The sequence below is a fragment of the Sebastes fasciatus genome, chromosome 15 (assembly GCF_043250625.1).
Source record: "Sebastes fasciatus isolate fSebFas1 chromosome 15, fSebFas1.pri, whole genome shotgun sequence".
Taxonomy (NCBI): domain Eukaryota; kingdom Metazoa; phylum Chordata; class Actinopteri; order Perciformes; family Sebastidae; genus Sebastes; species Sebastes fasciatus.
In genome coordinates this window covers 18200413-18225726 of record NC_133809.1, presented here as the reverse complement: position 1 = coordinate 18225726, position 25314 = coordinate 18200413, and the positions used below count along the sequence as shown (strand labels likewise).

Sequence of the window (25314 nt, the reverse complement as noted above, 5' to 3'; positions counted from 1 at the left end):
TCAGCTCTCCCTAAAAGCCAATCAGACTCCAGAGTTACATCTAGTGTCCCTCACGTTTTACTGGATTTCTAAAAAGCAGTAGGAAAAAATATTCTTAAATTGTTCTTAAATGATGCCACCACAAGTATTAAAAAATATATTCAATTAACTTATTGAATGTACTTATAAATCTTGATACTTTTTGCAGATATATATTTTTCCATATGTACTCTGTTATTATCTACACCTGTGCAGCCAGCACAATCTAATACATGATTTTTTAAAATTGATTTATGTAATGTTTATACTCTGAAGGCATATTTGAGACTGCAGTTTGAGGTGTTGTATTGACCTGCATTATAATGAAGGTGTTTTCAGTGTCTTGTCCACCCCCATTACATGCTGTACATGAGGGAGGCAGAATAACAAACTAATACAACACCACCCTAACCACTATGGAGGCCCGAATCTGACAAATGTAATAAAAAAATATTACTGAATACACTAATAATTAATATTGTTAAAAAAAAATGTAAATGAGCCTTATATTGTTTCTTTAACCACCAATCATTGTTAAAAAAGCAAAAAAACTTTTTTTCATTCCTTTAGCAACAATCAGTGATTAAATAAATTAACCACAGCATCAAACATTACCATAGAAGTTAATAAACATCTCTATGGCCAACCATAAACTGAACATTGCAAGATTTTTTTTATCCAAATATAGCTGTGATCTGTGTTTTTTCCTCAGATAAATAAAAAGGCCGAGAGTGATCTACTGCTAAAAATAAACTCTGGCTTCTTTCAGTAATTCCTCTTAACTCTGCTTCCGGTTCAACAGTTTACACAAGTGAAGCAAGCCATCCCTTATGAAAAAGTAGTATAGTTCAAGTTTATTTTCCCCAAGTATACTTTATGTAGTAAGAATACTAATACCAATATACTTGAAAGTGTACTACTTCAATTCTTATTGGGACTAAATTGGCCCACTGTTTAGTCTATAACAAGTATACTTTTAAGTGTACTTTAAGTGTAAGAATAGTAAACTGAGTACACAACTAGTTTACATCTGAGTTGTATTTTGTACTGCAACTATACTATGAACTATATTCCAACTGAATAGGTATACTGTTTTAATAGTAATATACTTGGAGCCCACTTTTTATTTTATGAAAATACACTTTAAACTTTAAAAATTTAGAAAATGATTGATAAATTGAAGTAAATGAATATTGAAACATCCGTTTACAAACTCTCACACACTTTAATAGGCTACTCTATCAGAAAGTAAGCACAACTACAAGCCTGTAGGCCTATAAGGCAAGAATATTTTTCTTAAGTATATCTCATCAAAAGATTAAGTATAAGTAGGCGTATAAGCCAAGCATACTTCGACTTTTCTGTATACTTGTTAGTATAAGCTAAGTATAATTAAGTATATCTCTTTATAAGTACATTAAAAAGTAAACTGAAAGTGCACTCTCTTAAGTTTAAAACAAGTGTACTAATAGCACACTTGAATAAACTTCTATTTGGTAAGGAATGAATTAAACAAAATACATAAAAATGTTTGTAACACAGAATTAGTTACTATATTTGGTACAAACATAGTTTTCAAGTGGGACGAACTCCTGTTTGGTCTTCTACTTTCAACATCTACAAATATTAAAACAAAATACTTATTTGGAATATTGAGTGTAGCTGCTGGAAAAGCAATTACTAAGAAATGGCTTAAACCAGATACCCCATCATTAGAGAACTGGTATGATGTAATTTATGAAATATTTGTAATGGAAAGAATGACTTTCTCAATGAGGCTTCAAGAAACTCAATTTGACGACATTTGAAAGGAGTGGAAAAAGTATATTTCCCCAAAACGCCCTTCTTTTGTTTAATTATTCTTTTTTCTAAATGTAATTTTTTTTATTATTATTTATTTTATCTTATTTCACATGAAAAGCACCCCATGTTTCTATTTGTGTGTTCTATAATTTCATTGTAAAATGCCCTTTTTACCTTTTTACTATTTAAGAAATTCGAGCATACAAATAGTGCATCGTTATAAAAAGAGCTGTTCAGTAACACCTAGCCAATCACTGCAGGTGTTTTTGGTAATTCACTAATTAATTAATTGTCTCAGGTGTGCGTTTTCACAGCGGCCTCGAGCTCCAATCAGCCAATCAGAAGTGATTACTGGAGCTAGCATGTTTAACTAACTTCTCTTTGAGGCGACCTGAAACAACAACATGGGGAAGCTGAACTTTTATGTGCTTTGGTCTCTACGTGATGCTCCTCGACAGTTCATCAGGTAGGCATTTTTTCTTTTGTGGAATCCTACATTCATCAAATTTCACATTAAAACAACAATTCAAACATGTGCAAATCCGCAGCAAATCCAACCGAAGACGCTTTCAAGTCCACATCCCTCTGCCTCTTCCCACACACCTGGTCATCTTTGGTCTGGGTGAATGGAAAAGCAGCGAGACAACAATCTCAGTAGATGTTCTGGTCAGTGCAGAAGTACCGGCCCAGAAAATTGGGACTCTGTCAGCTCAAGCAAGGTATGTGGAGGAAAAGGAATTAGCTACTTAACTATAACACAAAAAACTGGAAGTAAAAATGGACTTTGATCTCAGGTGCCTGACCTGGGAGGGTGACTGGAGCCCTGACATGGTCACAGTGGCAGCAGAGAGAGGCAGGAGAGGAGTTTATGGCAAGATCGTGCTCACAGTGTGTGGAGAGGTAGGAGGGTTTGTATTTTACTGTCTCAAGTTAATGTTCTGCATAAGGAAAACAACCATATCTGTATCTTATATACCTGACAACAAGGTCTGAAATTAACCTTTTTCCTCATCTGTCACTGTGGCAGATCACTGAACATTTCTACCGGCCACTCAATTTTTTTTGTCTGCCACTTCTGAAATCTAGGTAGAACACTGAGCCAGTGGTACCAGACTGTAGAATTATGGAATATATCATGCAACCCTAACCCATGACTATATTTGGCAACACTTCATTTTACAGGTTTACAAATTTCATGGTAATCAGGTGATAATTAGCAAGTAACCTATTTGAAATTTCTTTGGAATTACTGCCAAATCACCCCGATATTTACCTCAAAATATATCGAAAATTACTTTAGTATAAACATAATTTAATAATTATATGCTAAAATAGTATTTAATGGTTAAAATAGGGCCCTGAGGCTTGAGAAGCAGCTGTGTGCTGCTCTGCATCGGAGGTGAAAAACCAAAACTAATAGAAGACACTTCTGATCACCATTGTGATTTATTGTCTAATAAGAAGAAAATTAAGAAATTTAAAATAAGTTTATTTGCTGATTATCTATTTATTAGCAGACATGGAAATAAAGCATAGTCTTTTCCTGGAAATATATTAAATTAATTACCAGCTATTGAGAAATAGCGGAATATAATTATTAAATAATGTTTATACTAAAGTAATTTTTGATAAATTGAGGTAAATATTGGGGTAATTTGGCAGTAATTTGAAAAAATTTTCAAAGAGGTTATTTGCTAATTATCACCTAATTACCATGAAATTTGCAGACCTATTGTTACCCTGTATTTAATTTAGGCTTTAGAGTTGCTTTTTAAAAATAATATTTCTTAATATAAGGAAAACCTGTCTGCCATGGTGGCAGGTGACCTGAAATTTCTACCTGCCACAGCCAACATTTACCCTGTATTTGGCAGGTGCTAATTTCATTCCCTGCCTGACAATGACACTGTTTTGTCTTATGCAAAGACTTGTGCCCAGCCACAGGAGGATAAATCCAGTGTCTTCAGCAGCACTCCTCTGGTTCAAAGGAAATGTCTGTTCCCAGATCAGCCCAATGCCATTGATCTCTCTTGCACATTACAGCAAAGCGCTGCAAGTGAAATGGTGAGATGAACAGGGTTTAAATTGTTTTTTTCAGTTATCTACGCTTGTTGCAACATTTTTCATTCTTGTCCTGTCTTGCAGATAACTCCCAACTCCTCACACTTGGGTGATGGCGTTTGCTTTGCTGATATTCAAGTGAATAAAATTGACACCAGTGATTCCACTATGGGAAATAATAAACCGCCGGTTTGGCCTACGGTAAGAGTCCATGCTTAAGAATATTGTCTGCATATAAAGTAAGGGACTTATTGTGTGATATACTCTAAAAAGGATAAGACACCCAGACGGACAGTTATTAGTAAGAGAGGCCGCCTGACATGGAGCTCTGAGGACATGGACAGTCTCACACAGGACATAAACCAGGCTTCAACCCCCAAGAAAATGAGGCTGTCCAGGTTGAACAGCAGAGAGGAGATGACGGTGCAGATAAAGAATGCGAACAGAGAAGGTCAGAAAACTTTAACAACCACTGTGGTCACATCTGAATGCACAAAATGGGTTTTGACAGAGCTGGTGATTTAGTTTCAGTGTCTCCGTCGAAGCGCTGGAGCCATACGATGTGTCTGAGTGACCCTGACACAGCCGTCCTCATCGGAGGGGAGACGGCAGATCATAACTACTGCAAGGACTCGCTGTGGAAGCTTGAGTTAGGTCAGTGGAGTTTGGGTCACTTGTGTGGATATATATTGCTTACTACAACCAAAGGAGGAATTAAGACACAATAAGAAGCCACAAAATATTTGCCCGTTGAGCGCATTTTTACTGAACATGTGTTTTTCTACAATTAGTTTCCTTCTTGACCTCTTTCCAGACAATGACTTCTGGTTCCCCATGAACTCCTCTACCTTTGGACCCGTACCACCTTGTGCCCGAGGACACTCTGCGACCTTTGACCCAGACTCTAAGTCGGTCTTTGTTTACGGTGGCCTGAGGGAGGGTCAGCGCTACAGCGAGCTGTACATCCTCAATACACTGACCTGGAAGTGGAAGCTTGTCACTGTGGGTTTGTTGCAAGCTACTAACATGTTGTAGTTTTTCTTATCAAATACTCAAGCAGAGTTACAGGAAATGTTTTCTTTTGGTTTGTTTTTGCTGATCTACACCCCCTTTAGGCAAAAGGGAATATCCCAAATTTGGCATATCATTCTGCAGTCTTTTATAAGAAAGAGCTTTTTGTCTTCGGTGGAGTTCAGCCGAGCCATTCTTCTGAGGATAAATCCTGCAGTAATGCTCTGTACATCTTCAACCCGGAGTTTGAACTCTGGTACCAGCCGATCGTGGAGGGGGACAGACCTCTGCCTCGGTTTGGGTCAGTCTACAGTGAATTTGCTGTCATCCAAATACTGTTTTATTTTCCTTAAATATTGATGCAATGCTTATGTTTGTATCAAACAGACACTCAGCCACACTGATGTCACAGAAGTTGATAATATTTGGTGGACGGAAGACTGCTACCTACCTTAATGATCTCCATGTTTTAGATCTGGGTAAGATGAAGATTCAGTGGCAGCATTATAGGCTACAATTTTGTGTCCAGGTTTAGACTGATTTAATTTTTTTTTTTTTTCTGTCTGAGTGAAGGATTCATGGAGTACACAGCTGTGAAGTGTGGGAACATGCCACCGCTGCCTCGAGGGTGAGTACAGCACTAATCAACCTTGAGAAATGTCATCAATGCAGCCATCTGGTTTTTATATTTTTAGTGTCTTTTGACAGATGTAACTGCATTTGAATTTAACGTGTTTTAACTAAGGATGCACCGATCCAACTTCTTCAGTCCAGATACCGATGGCAATACCTGGGCTTTGGGTATCGACCGATACCAAATACCTATCCGATACCAGTGTTTAATTAATAAGCTGTATGCTTCACTGTGTGGAAGTGACTGGGATCAGTTTTTTATGTGTAAGGCAACATCAGGCCCTACTTAAACATTGTTTTTCTAACTTTGTAAAACAAAATGTGACCAATAAATAGATATAAATTAATTCAATTATTCTTTATTATTAAAATTATAACTTGTAATCCAGCAACTTGGTAAAAAATCTTCAAAATTCAAAGTGTAAACCTTTTAATGCAGCAACAAATTGGTGAAAGCTTAAACAGGAATTCAAATTCCAGTATATAATGTATAAAGTATGTAAACATAAAATTGAATTGAATAGCACGGCCCCATTGTCACCGACGCCCGATCCAGCTATTTGAGTCAGTATCGGCCCAATATCCGATCTAGTATCAGTGCATCCCTAGTTTTAACCCAAAATGTAATCTCTAGTGACAAAAAAAATACCATATTATTGCATCATTTTAGTTTTGTTTTTTTTAGCTCAATATGAATTAATAATAGTAAGTGTTTTAAATATTGTGTAGACACTGTCTTAATGGACAATAATGGTACACATGAAAAACGTCTTTGCCTGTACATGGACAGGTTTCATGCAGCTCTACCAGTTTCAGACAACAGGATTTTAGTCAGTGGAGGTTGCAGTGCAATTGGAGCCCTGCAGGATGTGCACATTTTCAACACTGGTGAGTACGTCATTTGTGCCAATTCAATCTGATTATATAGTAAATTGTCAGTGTATGTTAGTCCATAACAATGTTGGTGTCAGACAATGGAATTGACTTTGAGTCACCCTGATCCAATGTGTCACAAATCAGCTGTTGTGTTCAGTGAATCCTCCTTGCTTTGATTTCTCCTCAGACACCAACATTTGGAGCTCAGTGGCGTCTCCTTTGCTTTGCTCGAAGCCTCGTGCAGGACACAGCATGATAAACTTGGGCTGCTGCATCCTGACAGATGCAGAGAAGCATGAACAGGGTGAAAATGTCAGTGTCCACTGCACACTGCTGGTGTTTGGTGGCTCCGACTGCTCCGGTACCTTCTACAACGACACAGTGAAGTTCACAGTGGAGATTCCTGGTGACAAGTGATGGGAAGTAATCCATTCAGGACAAATTTTTATTTTTTTTTAAATCATTATTAAACAGTGGATGATGCTGTGATCTGTCTGACAGAAAAATAACAGTATCATCAAGTGCTGTAAAAGTTATATTAGTTGTCTTTAAATGTAATCTAATTTTTGCATGATGTATTCTGCAACTTCGGCTTTATTGTCGCTTCCTTTTTATGAGTCTCTTTAATAACCCTCCATACTTTCTCCACAGAGGCAATATGCTATAAGCAGTGAGCTCAGTGGTTTTGCACTTTGCATAACAAATCTCTGATCTGCATGTTTTACCCATTACTTTATGTCCTCTACCTTGTCCCCACATATCAGTATGTATTTGAGAGTATGAAGTCCAAATGTATATCAAAATGGCAATAAATATTTTTAACTAAACGTTTCCTTGTTAATTAAAGTAAAGACACTAAAATAGGATTATTTTCAAAGCATTTTATTTAATAATGTACGTAGTTGCATGGCTGTCTCTAAAGCGGCAGAGTTGTTTTTCTATGCACGCAGATCGGCAGGTGTGTCTGGCTGACAAGACGGGTTGGTCACTTTGAAAGCTTCAATTTCAAGTAAGGTTTGATTTAACCTTTTGATAGTTGGATACTGCTCGACATCCACTTTGAACCTGTAGAGATTAAAGACATAGAAGGGCTTAGCTTCTCTGTAAGATGTTTTAAAGTTCAGCAAGTTGGGCAAAGCGGGTGGTTTCATGTAAACAAAAAAATGCCATGACATTCGTGTTGATCTTTTCTTGTTCAGGGTGACTGAGTGTTATGTGGTATTTATTTTGCAGTCTTTCATGAAATGTCTGATTACATACCTCTCTGCATTGTAGACTTGTGGGACCAGACAGATGTCTGCCATGGATATCTAAAAGGTAAGCAATTAGTCAGATTTAAAAAGTCTCTGCTGTAAATCAAACAGGTGTCATGATTTAAATATGATGGTCATGCCTCTTACCTCATCGCCTACACAATATTTCCCTGCTGTTTGCTTCAGAATGGGCTCAAGAGCTGGAAGACAAAGGTGCACAAATTGTAAAGGAAATCAAGGGATTAAGTCATAGAATCAAACTGGATGTATAGTAGAGAAGATGGGCTTCCACCTACCTTGAAAGCCGCGATCAATGAAGTGCTGAGCCCACTGCACCTTTTCTGCTCCGATTTTCTGAATCACGTGCAAATTCTGAAACATCCAGGAATTATTATTTTGAAGGTACATGTGTCAAGACTGTATTTTTGTATCCTATCGCACCTGAACTTGCAAACCAACGCCTGTTTTGAACGGTCTGCTTCAGTTTGATTCTGTGCTGTTCTCACCTGCAGAGGCTGAATTCCAGAGGCAATTAGATCACTTATCATCCGAACCTGGGCACGTTTCTTTGGGTCCGCTGGGAGAAGCTGAGGCCCGGGCCTGGTCTCATCGATGTACTGGATCACCGCCAGCTGTGTGGGCAAGAAACCATTTTCAGTATTATTCAAGTTGGTTAACTAAAATATATTTTTATAGGATTACATGGGTGAAGAGTTTGGGGACTCACTGACTGAGATAGGGTGATGCCATCCATTTCAACTGCAGGTACTTGTTGCATGGGGTTTAATGTCTTGTACTGTTCAGTAAGCTTGAGCACACAGAGAACTGTTGTGAGACTAATACAGGATTTACATTGACTGCATCATGTTAATTATCATGTGCAGTATGACATGTCTGCATTGATATTGATCCTGTGAATCTATACTGTACCTGCTGACCTCCGTCTTTGATTAGATTGACTGGAACCTGGTCATATTCAATACCTTTGAGAGCAAACGCTGGTGCACGAAAAGCAAATTATCAAATTGTTTACATTGAAATGCTTTAAAGTAGTCAAATGCTGTGTGGCATGACTTACCAATGCGAACCCTCCAGGAGCAGGAACTTCTGAAGTATCCATGAAGAACAGGCTACATAGAAAAAAACAGAAAACATTCAGTCCATTTGAACAGAAAAAGCATCACATATCCCCCCTGGATATAATTAACTTTTCTTGTGTTAACTGGTTCACCTTGGTTTGAGTTGCCATAGCTGTTTGGCTCCAGTTTTTTAGACTGAATCAACAATTGCAGACAGTTTTTCTACAGTTAAACATCATCCAGCAGCAGCCAATAGGATGTGCTCCTAAAAAGCCCTCCTACCTACTCTTTGGTCCATGACTAAGCAATAGCTGTCCTTCATATGGTTCACATTAGGTGCACACACACACACACACTTAGCACACAATGTTATTACAGTACCTTGGTGAGGCAAACTAAGGACAAGTGCATTGTTGTGGCTGTGATGAGGTGTTTTATGTTTGCTGCTTGCTCTAAAAGAAGTCGATTATGTCCTGCACATTTCACAGCAAAGTCCCTGTCTTCTACGTTGACTTATTATTGTAAAATGGACATAGCTCTGCTTGGAGACAACCCTCTCGGCCTGAATAAAGCAATGGTTCTGGCAGAGAATAGAATAACATCCAATGATTGGTCGAGTTCCACAGCTGGAGGCGGATCATCTAAAACCTCGACTAGCGATTGGCTAGAACGCACCCACAGTTGACCAATCAGGCTGCGTTCTTCAAAGTGAGTGCGAACACGGAGCCAATAGGAAGCCTCAGATTTTCCTTAGAGCCCGCCCACAGGTAATACATCTCTTTGTGAGGGAGGAAGCTTGGTGTTGTCTTCAGCTGGCCACCGTCCTACCTGCAGAGTTTGGGGGAAAAACAAGTGCACTGTAACATTTCCACCATGGCGACAACAGCATTAAGATCAGTGCTAAAGGCAAAGGTAAGATTTTACAGCTTTAAAATGCTGCAAATGACGCAGGCAGGTTGACAGCTGACATTGTTTACTAAGTGCAAAGTGTCATGTGATGCAGGATTTAGGTCTGGGTTCCTATTTACAGACTGATTTATTTCTCACAGATGGGATTAACTTGATATTTCATTTCAAAATGTATTTCAACATGTAGAATACAAAAAAATAAAGAAAAAGAATGATCATACCAATAAGTGGACAGTCAGAAGCAAGTAGTATTTACATACAATGAAAAAAATAAATTGTCAAGCACTTGATGCCTTGATTTACATATTCCATGTGACTGTATGCTGTTTGATAAGGCACTGCCCTTTATAAACAGATTCCTAGTATGAAGCAAGGGCCTACTTAAAAAACTTCTTACTCTACTGGCTGGACTGCAGTCACTCCTCCAGTCAGCTTGACATTGTCCCCAATCTAGCCTTTTCATGACTCAACACTTTGTAGTTAATGTTGCAGGCCTTCAGGCTGCAACTTGAAACGGCTGTTTTTTTGTATTTAATATTTAACAAATATAAACAAAACCTACAATTATAGTTTTTGGACAGTTTATTGCTGATTTCATTCAAACTCCCTGCTGTGTTTGTTTCTCAGGTCCCATTTAAGGTTGGCCGCATGTGCTACTCTTCCTCCTCAGTGGTGAGTTGAGAACAGTGTACAATTAATTGTCAGACTGCTATTACACTTTACAGCAAATGTCATACATGATGACGATGAACCTGCTGACTAAAGGTAGATGTGATGCTACATCTCTCCTCACAGCCCACCACCAAGTTGTTCATCGATGGGAAGTTTGTTGAATCCAAAACCTCAGAATGGCTGGATATTCACAATCCTGTAAGTTTTTCACCTGGCCTGGATCGAGAAACGGTGCACTTATTTTGTCAACATCCATGTATGTAGTTGGGTTAGTTAGTTATCCTGCTTTAGCTGGAGGGCTTCCTGATAATGCGCTGTGGTTTGGTAGCTCTGACATGGCTCAAAGCAGCAAAGATTATTGAGTTGCTTAACCTGTTACGTAATGTTTGTTTGTACAAACTGGTTTCAGTGGTTGAACATCCGGATTGTTAATTAACTTGTAATAAAATTGCAAATGTAGGAATTTGTATTTGGCTTACCTATATGAGCAGATTCACAGTATCTTTCATCAAGTATTAATGCATCAGAATTAACAGTGCAAAACAAATAAGTGATTGTCAATGAGAAATATTGCTTGAACCTCAGCTACACTTGGATAACAAGTCATAACATAACAGTCATACATGTTTTCTTAAGGATTGAATGTGGAAATCCTGTTTTTTGTATCTAAAGTTTGACCTTCATGAAAGCTCACATTCACCAGTTAAACATCTGCTAGGGTTAACCTGTTACATAACGTTTAGTGAACAACAACCCCTGCTGATTGAAACTAGGTAGTCTTTAGTGTATTAATGTAAACTGACTCATCCTTTTTTTTTTTTCTCCTCTGCAGGCTACCAACGAAGTGATCTCCCGCGTACCAAAAGCCACCCAGGAGGAGATGTTGGCTGCTGTGGACTCGTGCTCCAGAGCCTTTAAGTCCTGGTCTGAGACCTCCATCTTGACTCGGCAGCAGGTCTTTCTGCGCTATCAGCTGCTTATCAAGGACAACATTGTAAGTCAAAGGGTCAGAAAGTATAAGGTGCAACTGAAAACAAGTTTATTAAGCACTGTTGAACTTGAGTCTATTAAGTTGAACAACTGTCACGTGTCTTCCTTTTGCAAATCAGTTTTTTAAATCTTTCCACGTTAGTTCAGAGCCTACTATTTACATTTATATTAAATCTAAAGCTGTGAACGAACGACTGACATGAGGGTCATATTGTGTTTCAGAAAGAACTTGCCAAGGCCATCACAGTTGAACAGGGCAAGACCCTTGCAGATGCAGAGGGGGATGTTTTCAGAGGATTGCGTAAGTTTATCTCACTCACACATGTGCTCACACAAGGTAAAGGTTTTCATGTTCTGCAGGCTTTTACTTTGCGGTTGCAGGAATAGTTAATGAGTTATACTACACCAGAACAAAGGGCAGTTTTCTTCATGAACCCTTTGAATGATTGCCAACAAATTATTGCCGTTATTACCTTTCCTTATATTTTGGGATGTGAACAATTTTTTTGAGGTTGATATAAAAATATTGTATTCAGCTTTCTTTCTCCACTTATTCCTTTTTTCTCAAATTTGGGACATCTTGGTTACGTCCAAAATTCCATACTAACATGCTTTCTAGCACGTTAAAACAGTATGAGATATTTTAGTATGTCCGAAATCTTAGTATGAAGCCAATAGTACGCAAATTGCATACTATAAAAATATTAGTATACAAATGCTGGACACTACGGCGGCATAAGTATTCAACAATGCAATGTGGTAGTGACGACAACGTTCATGACAGATGTTGACGGACAGCTCTGTAACATCAATGTCGCTTCAATTTAACTAGTTATAAGATTTCACTTTGTGCGTAATATAGTTTTTAGATTAGTTCAGACTTTGATCCTCACAAATCATTGTTTTGGTCACATGAGGTTGGCACAGGTTGCCATGGTTACAGGTCTCCAACCGGCAAGGAGGCTCTCAGGAAGTGATGTAAATTACTGCTCAGTACGTCCTAAAAGATACATTCTACTGTTTATTCACACAAAAGTATGTTGAACGATAGTACACATATTGGGTCTGTAGTGCCCTTATCATTGAATAATGAATTATTATTCTGAGTGTTAGTGTTAACAAATCAAGAACACAATCCTATCCTACATTGGAGCCTAATTGCTCTCATTTTTTGAAGTTTGTAGAAATCACCCTGCAGACATTTTCTTGTCTCAATAAAGCAGATAATTTACACACACATGCACAGCAGCACTGATGGCTTGTCTATACCCGATCACTTCTAAACATATAATCCGTCAGATCAGCTGATTACAAATATACCAGACACAAATATACTCATAGGTTGACACATCTGCAAAAAAAAGGGAAACAAAAAAAGTAACTTATGTATTGCATGCTCTGTTCATTTCTTTTCTTTGCAGAGGTTGTGGAGCACGCCTGCAGCATCACCTCTCTGATGCTCGGTGAAACCCTGCCCTCCATCACCAAGGACATGGACACCTACACCTACCGACTGCCCATTGGGGTGTGCGCCGGCATCGCCCCCTTCAACTTCCCTGCCATGATCCCTCTGTGGATGTTCCCCATGGGCCTGGTGTGCGGCAACACCTACCTGATGAAGCCGTCGGAGCGGGTGCCAGCCTGCACCATGCTGCTGGCCAAGATGCTGCAGGATGCCGGTGTTCCGGACGGGTCGCTCAACATCATCCACGGCCAACACGCTGGTAAGAGTTGGTCTCTGTTACCTTTTAGCTGGTCATTGTAAGTGTTTCTGAAGCTAATCTGTATCTGTAGATACAAGACAGCACATATGATACATATATAATTTAGGGCAGATGAAGAAGAAGACTAAATTCACTAAAATATGACATCTGGATGTGTCCGTCCACTTGATAACATGACCTACAGAATCCTAGGGTGTGAAATTAACGCCCATTAAGCATCAAAATGAATGGTGGTAAAATTAGTCTCTGTCGTGTGCCACAGTGACTAATGACATTTTTGAATTATTAGTTGGACACCTTGGTTTTATATATTCTTCTGCTTTCGTGTGTAGCTTTTGCTCCCTCTCACATTTAGCTGATCAAAACAAATCGGTTTCGTAAATCAAACTACCTGTTAAGCTACCGCTAAACAACAAAGGTTATGATGTATGTTATTAAAACATTTTCTTGTTTACCAGTTCTTTTATACGTGGCAAAAAGCAGTTTTTTCTTGACAAAAATACATCTGTTTTTATCTATTCCTCTTTTAGCTGAAACGATTAGTCGATAAATTGATTAGCTGATCGACAGAAAATTAATCAGCAAATATTTTCTCCAGTGTGAGGATTTGCTGCTGTGCTTTGTCTTTTATAATGGCAAACTAAATATCATTGGGTTTTGGACAATTGACAAAACAAGATATTTAATTATGTAATTTCAGCCGGACATTTAAAAAAGAAAATTCTCCGATCAATCGAAAAAATATTTGGCAGATTTGTTAATAATGAAAATAATCATTAGTTATGCCCCACATCCAAGCTAGGACAAAATTCAATCATACTTTTATTTTTTTTGTACATTGATGAATATGACACAAATTAGGAATGAGCACAAAGTTTGTTAAAATGAATCACTTCGTAAATAGTGTGACGGATCAAGCTCATCTTAGCATATTTTAACCTGTACTTAATGTCCTCTATTGGTACTTAATAACTTGTTAGTATCTATAAAAATGACAATTGCTACATTTTCTTTTTTGTCATATTAATAGTTGACAACTAATCGATTAATCGTTGCAGCTCTAAATTTGACAGTATTTGAACTATCAGTGGTTATTAATTACTATGGTTGATTAAAGGAGACCTGAGTTAATACAGTTTCTATAACTGTCTTTCTGCCACAGCTGTGAATTTCATCTGTGACCATCCGGCCATCAAGGCAATCAGCTTTGTTGGCTCAAATCAAGCTGGGGAGTACATTTACGAAAGGGGCTCTAAAAATGGCAAGAGGGTCCAGTCGAACATGGTGAGTATCAAATGAGAATCCAACACAGCTGTAAATGTGACACTTGCTGTAAATGTCCAGCAGGTGGCAGCATTGGCCAACAGATTGTTGTTGTATTTTGGACTCCTCACCACCAGCTGTACAGATGAGAGAAGGTGCAAAGAGACTGCAGCTGTGCATCACTGTTGAAGAGCCATAATTATAAATGTCAACCCTGTCTGTTATGTGGACTAAAATGTGGAACATATTTACTATATACTATAAAATTTGTAGGTTGTTTGTATATAATTCCCTGATATTATGTTCTCACTTGTGACTAACCAGCTGCTGTAATGTGGACATCAAACGGCTGAAGGCTAACCGCTTTGCTTGTACTGTAGGGAGCCAAGAACCATGGTGTGGTGATGCCTGATGCCAACAAGGAGAACACACTGAACCAGCTCGTGGGTGCAGCGTTCGGGGCAGCAGGACAGCGCTGCATGGCCCTGTCCACTGCCATCTTGGTGGGCGAGGCACGGAACTGGCTGCCGGAGCTGGTGGAGCGCTCCAAGGCTCTGCGCGTGAACGCAGGTACCGCGCCCCGTCACCCCGCACTTCACCTCTGTCTCTTCTGAGCCCCCGTTCCCCTGAGGGCCTCGGGTTTAGTCATGTCGTGGCCACCCACGGCGCCCTAACCACACCTCTCGCCTATTGCCATGTTGTAACTTCACATCGGAGTCAGCTGGGAGCGAGGGCTCGTTGAGTCAGCCCTGTTGCAAATTTGTGGCCAGATCTGCGGCCCAAGCCTAAATGGCGGTTCAGAGCATCAAATCCTCTGAGAAAGGAAGTTGATGTGGAGTTAAATAGAGAACGATTATCCCTGTTTGCAGCGATATGGACTCTTATTTTTGTAGTACACAGGAAACCCGTAAGTATCCATTTTTGAGGGCGTGCCTCTGGGTGCCCCTCGTCCTGGTTTTTGTGTGTTTGTAGCAAAAGACATATTTGAATGTCAGCGTCAATTTAATGTGCACACATCATGCGAGTGCCATAGTATGTAACTTTATAGCTGGTTGTTTTTGGGGCCCCGCTAGGAGACCAGCCTGGTGCAGACGTGGGGCCTCTGATCTCTCCACAGGCCAAGGAGAGAGTCTGCAGTCTGATCCAGAGTGGCGTGAACGAGGGAGCTCAGCTGCTCCTGGACGGCCGAAACGTCAAGGTCAAGGGTTACGAGAACGGCAACTTTGTGGGTCCCACCATCATCGGCAAGGTCACAGTACGTGGGTTTAATTTCTTTATGTGCACATACCCGTTTGTATTTGCCAAAACTAAACTGCTACTAAAAATGTTCTCTTTTGTGCCCTCCCAGCCTGAGATGAAGTGCTACACTGAAGAGATCTTCGGGCCCGTGTTGGTTGTTCTCGAGGCAGACACTCTGGATGATGCCATCAGTATGGTCAACAGGAACATCTATGGCAACGGCACAGCTATCTTCACCACAAATGGCGCCACTGCACGCAAATACACTCACGAGGTGGACGTGGGCCAGGTGAGTGGCTGCAGCCTCCAAATGTGTTCCTCTGTTTTGGGAGAAAGGAGACATTCACATCCCTCTGTCATGTCTATGCAGCATCTCAAGTAGGGAGCACATCACATTTCTGTTTGAAAACCTTCACTCATTATTATTTTCCGTGTCAAGTATAGCCTTGTTTGCGCCTAACCTAATATACACACATTCGGGCAACCCCCTTCCCTCCACTTCCCCACCAGTTAAGACTACAAATAGCTACAGCAAATATATGTCCGTTAAAAGAAAACAGGGGGACATGGAAACATTTTTCCGGGTAGTATTCGATGAGGGAAATCTTAAATTAAACTCAAGAGGGATTCCTAGGGTCCTGTTCAACGTTTATGCATAAATATGAGCAGCTTTTACCCTGTTTGTTTGCCTGTGGAGCCTTAGTTATGTCCTGTGTTTGCTGTTCACATGTCGGGGAATGCTTTGCAGGCCATGTGCTGTTCTCCTCTCCAAACCTCGATGCAACAAACATCTACTTTTCCTTTTTTTTTTTTTCCTCCCTGCACCTTCGCCAAAAGGCCTTAGTGTGTCCAAACCTATTCCCGCTGTTTCAAACATTCTAAACCAACCACGCCATGCCTGTATTGCCTTCATAACAAAATGTTTTATTTAGTTTCTCTTCCCTCTCATAAGAACATGCTGTCCTTTCAAAACTGCAAATATAAGCCACAGGTTTATCTTTGTTTTAGTGAGATCATGTAAGCTTGTTTTTTAAACAGTATGCATATACCACATCTCTCATCGGCCGCATCTTTCTCATCCTAGCAATTTAGGATCCTGGGGAATTGTTTTACAAAACTTACACTTATGGAAATGAAAGGGAAAATACTTGTTTTCTGCAGGTTGGAGTCAACGTTCCCATCCCTGTTCCACTGCCTATGTTCTCCTTTACTGGATCAAGAGGATCCTTCAGAGGGGACATGAACTTCTACGGAAAACAAGTATGAAATAAACAAATGCATGCTATTGTTACAGGTATAAGAAATACACAGATCTAGCAGTCTAAAGTTTTGTTGTAAATGTTTTTATTTTTTCTCTACAGGGCATCCAGTTCTACACACAGATCAAAACTGTAACCTCACAATGGAAAGCTGAAGATGCCACCGTGACAAGTCCTGCAGTTACCATGCCCACCATGGGACGCTAAATACTCCGAGAGCTGTTACTCAGTCTGATAAACCACAATACCTACACACCCTTCTTCCACATACTAGTCGATGTGAATAGTTCATTAATACAAATTATTAAATAATGCTCCTTTTTATATTTGATGTGTATATACAGTAGATACTCTGTAAATGTAAACCACTGTGGCCAAGATTTTAACAGTGCAAAAGATCTGTACAGCTGATGCAACATTATTGGATCAATGCCATTTCCTCAAATACAACACCACTATTGAAACTCTTGTGTACTTACTTAAACTGAAGTGGGTGTAATCCCCATAAATGACGGTTACCATGGACACTGCATTGTATTCCACTGATCCAATGATTTGTTTGTATATAATCTGGTGCCTATTTTGATATCGGCAAACAAGCTTCATGCATGAACGAGTACTCAGAAGCCATGTATACATGCATGGTAAGATATATTTATAATGAGCACAAACAAACCGCTTGTATTCTACTAAACACATGATTGACACTCTGTGGGAAAGGGTACAAAGAAGACGCAAACCAGTGTGATGTGCAATGCAGAGGCCACACAGGGGTCATGTGGTGTTTATATCCGGCAGGCTGTTTGCGTTCGAGGGCAGAACGGGCGCCTGGGTGACGAAGGTCGCCGGGGAGAGCTCCTCTCTAATTCTGAAAGAAATTCAGCGATCTGATAAATCACACGTAAGCACTCATGTTCTCACAGCAAATGCTTTTTCCGTTAAACATGGAATGTGGCACCAGTTAATCTGCACAGGCTTCATAATTGTAAGGATGAGGTACAACTTTTTATTCCCGTACATTCCTTTAGTGTCTTACCCGGCAGCATCGCTGTCAATAGGGCTCTTCTTCTCAGAGGAGGCAGACAAAGCCAGATGTTGGCTGGCTCTCCTATCAGGAAAATGCAGAGTTGCAGTTACATACAGAACCTCATAATGAAAAGCCATGTTTTAGCACACTGGTGTCTATTCACTCAGGCCTGCTGCAGCCTCTCTTGGAAAGGGGTTAGTCTGGGTAAACAATGCACATGGACTTTCGATGCTGCTAACTGAGTCGCCAAATGTTCTGCGTTATATTGCTGGACTAGGTGCCAGACCACTGTTAACATGAATATACATCTTCTCTTGCCTGCAATACCCCCATACATTCAGATCCCCTGCACACTCCTTTTTTGAAAATCATGTTACCAGCTGCTCTCTAACCACAAGCGTTCAAAGAACAAAATAAACTGCTGGTGCACGTGAAGAAGGGCCAATAGGCTGAAAGCAAATCGACGTGACCAGATGTTTGTTTCCAAGCACACGACTCTGTGGCTGGGCCTATTTTTACTATTGTGCCCAGACTCTTCATTCTTTTTAAGCAGCTGGATGGAAAAGAAAATTGGTCGAAGCCTAACTGATGTTTTATGGTATCCTCTTCTGCTGAGAAAATGGCTGTTTAAAACATTAAAAAGAGGGAGGAGTCACCAGAAGTTCAGCCTGAACTACTGCTTGGTGTCACTGCACTTTGTTCTTCAGAGGTAATTGATCCACAAGTCCATTTTAAGGGATTACAAGTGGATTGCGGAGTATTATTTCAGATGAAGTTAATGAATTAACAAGCAACAAGCAAATTTTTTGCTAAGACAAACATAATACAATTATTGGGAGGTTGTATTACCTTTCCCTCTGCTGTCCATTCATTTTAGCAAAGAGAAGCCTGAGCACTTGTTCCTTCTGCTCCCAAGTGAGATCTGAGATTTCAACTTTGCTGTCTGGTTGATGAGTCCTTAAAAACAGGTGGATGAATGGTTAATGATTAATATTAACCCCTGGTATTTTACACATTATTTTATGTATATCATGAAGACCGTTACGGTTACATGACTGCTGAATGAGCTGCAGGTGACGTGGTGCTGATAAACAAGGTATTAAAAATATCACACAGTTGTAGAAGTCATGGAAATGATGGGAAGTGGACCTACCACTTTGCAGCTGCCTCCATGTCAGAATAGACAGAGTTGGTACTGTTGGGGGCTTTATGAAAGGTGCGGATGGGTGGGAACTTGAGTTTTCCTGCCGTGGCTTCTCTCAGCCTCCAACGATAAGCCTGCAGTGCCTCCTTTTTGTATCGCAGCCTGCTGTCAATGATCTCCTGCTTCACCTGAGCCAGTGCCTCGTGGAAGAACTGCTCCAGCTCTGTGCGCTGCTCTACAATGGTGCTCGCAAGCCGCTTGACGTGCCCCAATTCCCTCTCCCGCATGGAAAGCACTTTCTGCAGCTTCTCCAACTCTACCTGGCCGGCCTGGATGCTGACCAGAGCCTTCTCCTTCTCCTTCCTCTCCTCTCTCTCAGGTTCCCCACCTTTTAGCTCCAGGGCCTGCTCCAGGGAAGCTACCATGGCCTTCAGCTTAGATAGCTCCTTCTTTTGGGCCTCCATCTGGGCTGTGTTTTTCTTTGCCATCAACTCAAACGTGTTCTGGGTGAGTAGACAGAAGAGCAAAGTAGAAATGCCAATATAGAGCTGGAACAGATAATGGTTTGTGTGCTAGCCTGTGCTGCTGAGTGAGAGGCCAAAGCTTCAACATAGTGGATTTACTCCCTTCATTTACTGTCATCATCAGAGGTAAGATTAATGTGCCCAATATTTATTTGTCTTCAAGAATCTGTGCCAGAAACCTGCGAAGGAGAAGCCACTGAATTTGAACCCATAAACCAGTGGAAACTCACCGCAACCACTGACCACTGAGAGGCTGGGTAGTAGTCAGGAGGTGGAGGGGCAGGAGCAGGACCACAAGCAAAATACACAGGGTCAGCATAAGTAAACAACACGAGGGAAAAACCACCTGAAATATATTCTGCAAGGGTCTGACAAGTCAGTCTCATAACTGAAATGATTGAGAATGACTTTATGGAGATGAATGGTCTCTATCCAAGGACTGCCGTTGCCTAATAGTAACACTGCTGTTTGCTGTCCTACGGTTCAAATATACCTTGTCCAGTGCCAGGGAGGCATTTTCCTCAGCTAGTGAATTTGTCAATATCTGCAGGTCGTCTGCCTCCTTCATGTGATATTTCAGCTCTTCATTGAGACGGACGTTCTCCTTGAACACAGAGCGCGAGGCATCGTCCAACTGCCTAAACAGTTTACAGGACAAACAAAAAAAAGACAGACAAATTTGTCTCTGATTATGTACAAATCCATATGAATCATTTGCACAAAGATTCAAAATGTATTTTTAACCTGCATGGAGTGTTCCAAGTATCATAAAACAAATGTGTTATGTTTATCAGTCATGGTGGTAATGTGAGGACATCGAGTTCTGATCTTTTAGAGCATATCACACATTTTGCTCTCAGTTTCTTGGTTCCCACACATAAAATGAACTGGGTAAGTGTACCGAGTGTGTTCAAAATTAAATCAATTACTGACACCAAGACCAAACCGGCAGGACCACACCAGTATCAATGTTGATGTTTTATGAGCTGTAAAAAATAACTAAACATAGCAGAGGTGTAATATACGTCTTATGGCCCCAAAAGTAATAAACTATGGTTTTCCCCACGTGCATTAAGCTTTCCTCATTCCGGGGCAGCTGAAGATGTGATCATTGGCTTCGGTGATGTACACTATCTGAACATGACCAACCAGTGTGGTCGAGAAAATAACATTAGTTCTAGTTATATATATATTTATATACATAAACGCTTGTGTGAGTAAATTATTTTTTCTTTGCGTCATCTGAGGACATCAAAGTGTAATTTAAAGAATAAAATTAGATAGTAAAGGGTCAGCGGGAACCCACTCACACAATGGCTTCATTGTGGGCCTTCGCCACCACCACGGCTATCGTCTCCTCGGCTTCCCTCTCCAGGCGATCCTGCAGGGAAATTTGAAAAAACTCACTTGACATTCCACCCGGGACTAGGGCTGCAACTAATGGTTATTTTCATTGTCGATATATTGATTAGTTGTTTGGTCTATAAAATGTCATAAAATGTCATAAAATGTCGATCAAAGCCCAAGATGAAAGATATTCAGTTTACTGTCATAGAGGAGAAAAGAAACCAGATAATATTCACATTTAAGAAGCTGGAATCAGAAAATTTTGACTTTCTTTCTTTAAAAAAATACTCAAACCGATTAATTGATTAGCAAAATAGTTGGCGATTAATTTAATAGTTGACAACTAATCGATTAATCGTTGCAGCTCTACCCGGGACAATATCTTCCCTCATCTGTCCACTGTTCAGCTGTTAGATTTTCAAATCACACCTATTTCACTGTGATTTCACCTCATTATTAGCCAGTATCTTCCACCTTGATCAGAGTAGGATCATTTGACTTGACCATACCTTTTCTTTGAAGAACTTGTACTCCATTTTGTTTAGGTTTTCCCTGTGCTCCTTGTCGGCAACATCCATATTTTCTCTTATCTACAAAATAAAAGAGGTCATGGTTATTAACAACCTGGCAAAAAGAAGAACCACTCTTAATAGGAAACACTTTATACTGTGTTGTTTTCCCCTCACATCGCTGAGCTCCTGCTCCATCTGGGCTTTCCTCTTCTGAAACACCTCAATCTTCTTCATCCCATCCTGGATCATGTTAAAGTCTCTGGACTTCTTTCTGAACAGTTCCTTCATCTCGTTGATTTGAATCGTGTAATCATCAACCTGTTGAAACCAATCATATTAGAAATGCACAATGAAAAACATTCTACGTATTAAATGCATCCTCTCATCTATATACTAGAGATTCTGCAAAGTTCCCATAAGTGCAGCTTGTATCGGTTAGGGAAGAGAGTTCACACAGGCCATACTCTTTTGCAAACCAACTTAAGCACAGACCAGTCAGGCTAAATACCTCAAGATGCTACTGTGGAAAAGTCTGAGCAAAAATGTGACAAAATGACCAAAGTCATGAGAGACTAGGAAAACATTCACCCACAAACATGTTCATGACGACTAAATGAGAGGCTATCAACCATCTGATTACAACTTTAGGCCTAATTGTTATTCTTCACATAACTCTGTATGTGTTCATCTACATCAGTGCACCAATCTTAATGCAAGTTGGTTTGCATCGTATGCAATTTTCACTCTGTGTGATCTACCAAGTGGTCAACTTCTCAAAAAAATGCACCAGTTTCAAGCTAAAAGGGATTAGTGTGGCATGCATCTGTCTTTTCCTCATGATGTGCAGTTGGACAGGTCTTTATGGAATAAGTGTTTGGCCGACTGAATTTGTCAACACTCAGAAAGTTTCATAATGTTAGACAAAAGCCAGAGCATTCATGCCTTCGAGTAGTTTCCATTAGCTAAGTCCATTTTCAAGATGAACCCTTTTATCACCTCAAAATGAGAAAAGGGCTGTGAACAGCAAGTCACATGCACAGACCACATGACAGTATTGTTTTCCCCTAACTGGACATATGTGACAGTTCAAGTTGGTCCAGACCATGCCTCTTTTTTCCTCCTCAGAAGCTTATTGGACTCCATTTTACCAGCTTGAATAAGAGCTGGAAGATGGAAAACAGCTGCTAGCAAAAGAAGCCCAAGTGTACTTGAAATTTGCCATGTCAGTTTGATAGCGTGACCTTAACTTTAGGGATAGTCCAAATAAGTTCCTTTGGTGAGCATTATGCAACTTAAGCTGGTGTTTTATAGTAAGGATCTGTGTGACATGTGAGGTGGTGGTTAACACCATCAGGACCAGCAGTGTGACTGCCTTTTCCCAAGCAAGCACTTTTAATTTTTCTGTGGCCACTGACAGATTAAAAATAGCATTATACCATGTAACTCGGAATGTGATGGTTTGTTTTTTTTGTTTTATGGCCGCTTTGTTTGGTTGTTGTTTTCTTACATATTAAATGTCAACATAATTACACACAAGACAGCTGTTTTTTTTTTTTTTTTAAGTTGCTCAGTAAATCTCAGCAATGGCGTTTTCTACTATGAACAAGCTAGCTTGAGCATATTTTGAGGGCCAAATGAAAGCTCAAGTTGCATTTCTTTTCGTGTGGGCTGTTTTAAAATTAACTCACCAGGTTGTTTTGTTCCTCACGTGCAAGTGCGTGTTGACTTTTGAGGCTTTTCTGCAGCGTATTGATCTGTTAAAACACATTTGTTAAAAAGAGGGTTAGTTAATCATTTATCGTGTTCAGTGCATATATATACAAACTTAAAGGTCCCACATTATGCTCATTTTCAGGTTCATACTTGTATTTTGTGTTTCTACTAGAACATGTTTACATGCCGTAATGTTAAAAAAAAACTTTATTTTCCTCATACTGTCAGCCTGAATATGCCTGTATTCACCCCTGTGTCTGAAACACTCCGTTTTAGCGCAAAATGGGCATCTTATCTGGGGCTCACTTGGGTCAACTAAGTTGGTGCCACATGGGCTCCCCATGTGGGCTACCTGTGTGGGTCCTAGTTGGGTCACTACTGGGAAATTAGTGCAAGGGGCCAACATGGAAACTGTGGACAAACCCTCTTACAACTCACATTTCAGCCAATGTAGTCCCCATGTAGTACCCACATAGAACTTAAAGCTGGGACCAAGACGGGTTTTGGGTGTGTTGCCCAGTTGGGGCCGACATAACACCCATTGTAATCCTGCATGGAATCCATGTGGGCAATTGACATTGGGTCATTATGGAACCCGCGGACAATCCCATATAGGGCCCATTTTTCAGCCCATTTACTACCCACATGGGCCCCACATACAGATGTTGGCTGGGTAAAGTTTCTTTACGACCTTCTCCTCTTTAGCTGCATCTTGTCTCTGCAGAAGGCCAGTGGTATCTATCGTGTCCTTCTCCGTGCGGAACAGCTGGTTGGTGAGCTCCTCGTTTGCCCGTGCCAACTTGCGGCAGGCCTCGCGGTACTCCACGAGCGACTGTTCGGTGACCTGTAACCTGAGCTCCCACAGGGCCGCGTTGGCCTTGGCTTTCTCCACGTCAGACTCTTTGTCCCCCTTTGACTCCTGTTTTCCATCTTTCTTTGCTTTCCTGTGACAAAATACAAAGAGTAGGTTAGTATCTTTAGGCAGGACTTCTCTGACATTATAACAATACTTACAGGATTTACCTTCCCATTGGATCCTCAAATTTGCTTATTAGGGAATTTCACAGTCATTAGTACACCTTTAAGAATCTTTCAAAAACAGTTTTTAGAAATAGCTCTATGCATCACTAGGAAGTGTATAGCAATTACATGGAAGTCTGATTCCCATCTCCTGCATTCCACTTGAAAAGATCACATATACCCTCAGAAATGAATACAACACCTTTCTGAAGACTTGGCAACCCTATTTAACCTATATGGACTCCTTACCAACACCTATATCGGATTTGATATAACAAAATTGTCAGACTTGTTACATCATTAGTCATCTGAATAAGTCAGAACACTGCATCTCGTTATTTATGATTTCCTTACTTGTGTATTTAATTTGTTTTTTCTTTTTCATCCTTTTTAATTTAATTGACAGTTAACCAGCCTACTCCACCTGAGTATGGCTCTTTTTCAGTTTATATGTGGGTGGGATAGGGAGGGAATTTGGAGCCATGTTTGTGTGAGTTCATGTATTTTCAAATCTTTTAACTAAAAGATTTGAAAATAAGATATTCTAAAAAAGAAAAAAAAGTGTAGGTTTAGTGTTACCTTAAAGTTAGAGGTGTAGAGTTTCTGTTTGAACGTCAATGCTAGCGTAAAAAAGTGTAGCAACAAAATGTCAGGCTAGACAAAGACAGTAATCCATTTTTTCTTATTAATTTAATTTTAATTCTCGCAAAGTTTCACATTCACAAGTGTAAATTTACAAAAAAAAAGCCCAATTTCTTTGTATTTATGAAAGAAATGGATCTTTATCTGTCAACAATTTCTTCCTCACAATACAAAAAAGCAATGAAATCAATGAATGTAGGCAATATCTTTAAAGTTTTTAAGTGAAATTATTGTCATACTGTCATACTTTTTTATTATTTATTTATATATTTTTTTATTGTGTTTTTTTTTTTAATTTATGTTGGTTTTGTTTCATTTCTGTTGTCCCTTTATGTTTGGCACAGCTCTTTGTTTATGTTTTCGCTATGCTTCTTTTGTATGTAAATGTTTTTAATGTGTTCTGCTGTTACCATGGATACTGTCAGAATGTAGGCTAAACGCACTTACCCGGCTTTCGCCCTCTTTACTTTGGTGACTTTCTTCTTCACCATCGCTGCTACTTTTCCGGGATAAAACACGACAGAAAGCAACCCCCGTGCTACCGTAAGGAGAAGTTGCCCGGTAGCCTATTTACCCGGGAGCCTATTTACCCGGT

At 39.9% G+C, this 25314-nt stretch overlaps 4 protein-coding genes across 7 annotated transcripts; 2 read left to right on the top strand and 2 right to left on the bottom strand.

Annotated features, from left to right (window-relative positions):
* The first annotated feature begins 2123 nt into the window (after positions 1–2123).
* Positions 2124–7229, top strand: LOC141783195 (uncharacterized). Of its 2 annotated transcripts, none has more exons than XM_074660318.1 (13): positions 2124–2287; positions 2370–2540; positions 2616–2721; positions 3760–3885; positions 3967–4083; positions 4156–4333; positions 4408–4536; positions 4697–4884; positions 4998–5194; positions 5281–5372; positions 5467–5521; positions 6317–6414; positions 6590–7229. In XM_074660318.1, the coding sequence occupies exons 1-13, from the start codon at positions 2226–2228 to the stop codon at positions 6817–6819; spliced, it is 1749 nt and encodes a 582-aa protein (XP_074516419.1). In that variant the 5' UTR covers positions 2124–2225; the 3' UTR covers positions 6820–7229. The 2 variants fall into 2 exon arrangements, with proteins under 2 accessions (XP_074516419.1, XP_074516418.1); XM_074660317.1 differs by having other exon boundaries at positions 2126–2287; positions 3748–3885.
* A 39-nt stretch (positions 7230–7268) lies between these two features.
* On the bottom strand, positions 7269–9283 carry gstz1 (glutathione S-transferase zeta 1). 2 transcript variants are annotated; one of them, XM_074660333.1, is made up of 9 exons: positions 9116–9283; positions 8734–8785; positions 8586–8653; positions 8383–8463; positions 8162–8287; positions 7952–8027; positions 7803–7855; positions 7663–7712; positions 7269–7467 (listed from the first exon to the last, which is right to left on the bottom strand). In XM_074660333.1, exons 1-9 carry the CDS (start codon positions 9143–9145, stop codon positions 7341–7343), a joined length of 663 nt encoding a protein of 220 aa, XP_074516434.1. In that variant the 5' UTR covers positions 9146–9283; the 3' UTR covers positions 7269–7340. The 2 variants fall into 2 exon arrangements, with proteins under 2 accessions (XP_074516434.1, XP_074516435.1); XM_074660334.1 differs by lacking the exon at positions 9116–9283 and adding an exon at positions 8887–9043.
* A 202-nt stretch (positions 9284–9485) lies between these two features.
* On the top strand, positions 9486–17254 carry aldh6a1 (aldehyde dehydrogenase 6 family, member A1). 2 transcript variants are annotated; one of them, XM_074660322.1, is made up of 12 exons: positions 9486–9646; positions 10271–10315; positions 10439–10513; positions 11148–11309; positions 11528–11606; positions 12727–13029; positions 14192–14313; positions 14673–14862; positions 15366–15547; positions 15641–15820; positions 16693–16791; positions 16893–17254. In XM_074660322.1, exons 1-12 carry the CDS (start codon positions 9608–9610, stop codon positions 16995–16997), a joined length of 1581 nt encoding a protein of 526 aa, XP_074516423.1. In that variant the 5' UTR covers positions 9486–9607; the 3' UTR covers positions 16998–17254. The 2 variants fall into 2 exon arrangements, with proteins under 2 accessions (XP_074516423.1, XP_074516424.1); XM_074660323.1 differs by having other exon boundaries at positions 9536–9646; positions 10413–10513.
* On the bottom strand, positions 16859–25305 carry LOC141783199 (basal body-orientation factor 1-like). Its single transcript, XM_074660326.1, has 11 exons — positions 25167–25305; positions 23749–24001; positions 23033–23098; positions 21519–21662; positions 21342–21422; positions 20796–20866; positions 19979–20123; positions 18971–19464; positions 18667–18774; positions 17827–17895; positions 16859–17658 (listed from the first exon to the last, which is right to left on the bottom strand). Exons 1-11 carry the CDS (start codon positions 25208–25210, stop codon positions 17565–17567), a joined length of 1569 nt encoding a protein of 522 aa, XP_074516427.1. The 5' UTR covers positions 25211–25305; the 3' UTR covers positions 16859–17564.
* Between the last annotated feature and the right edge of the window lie 9 nt (positions 25306–25314).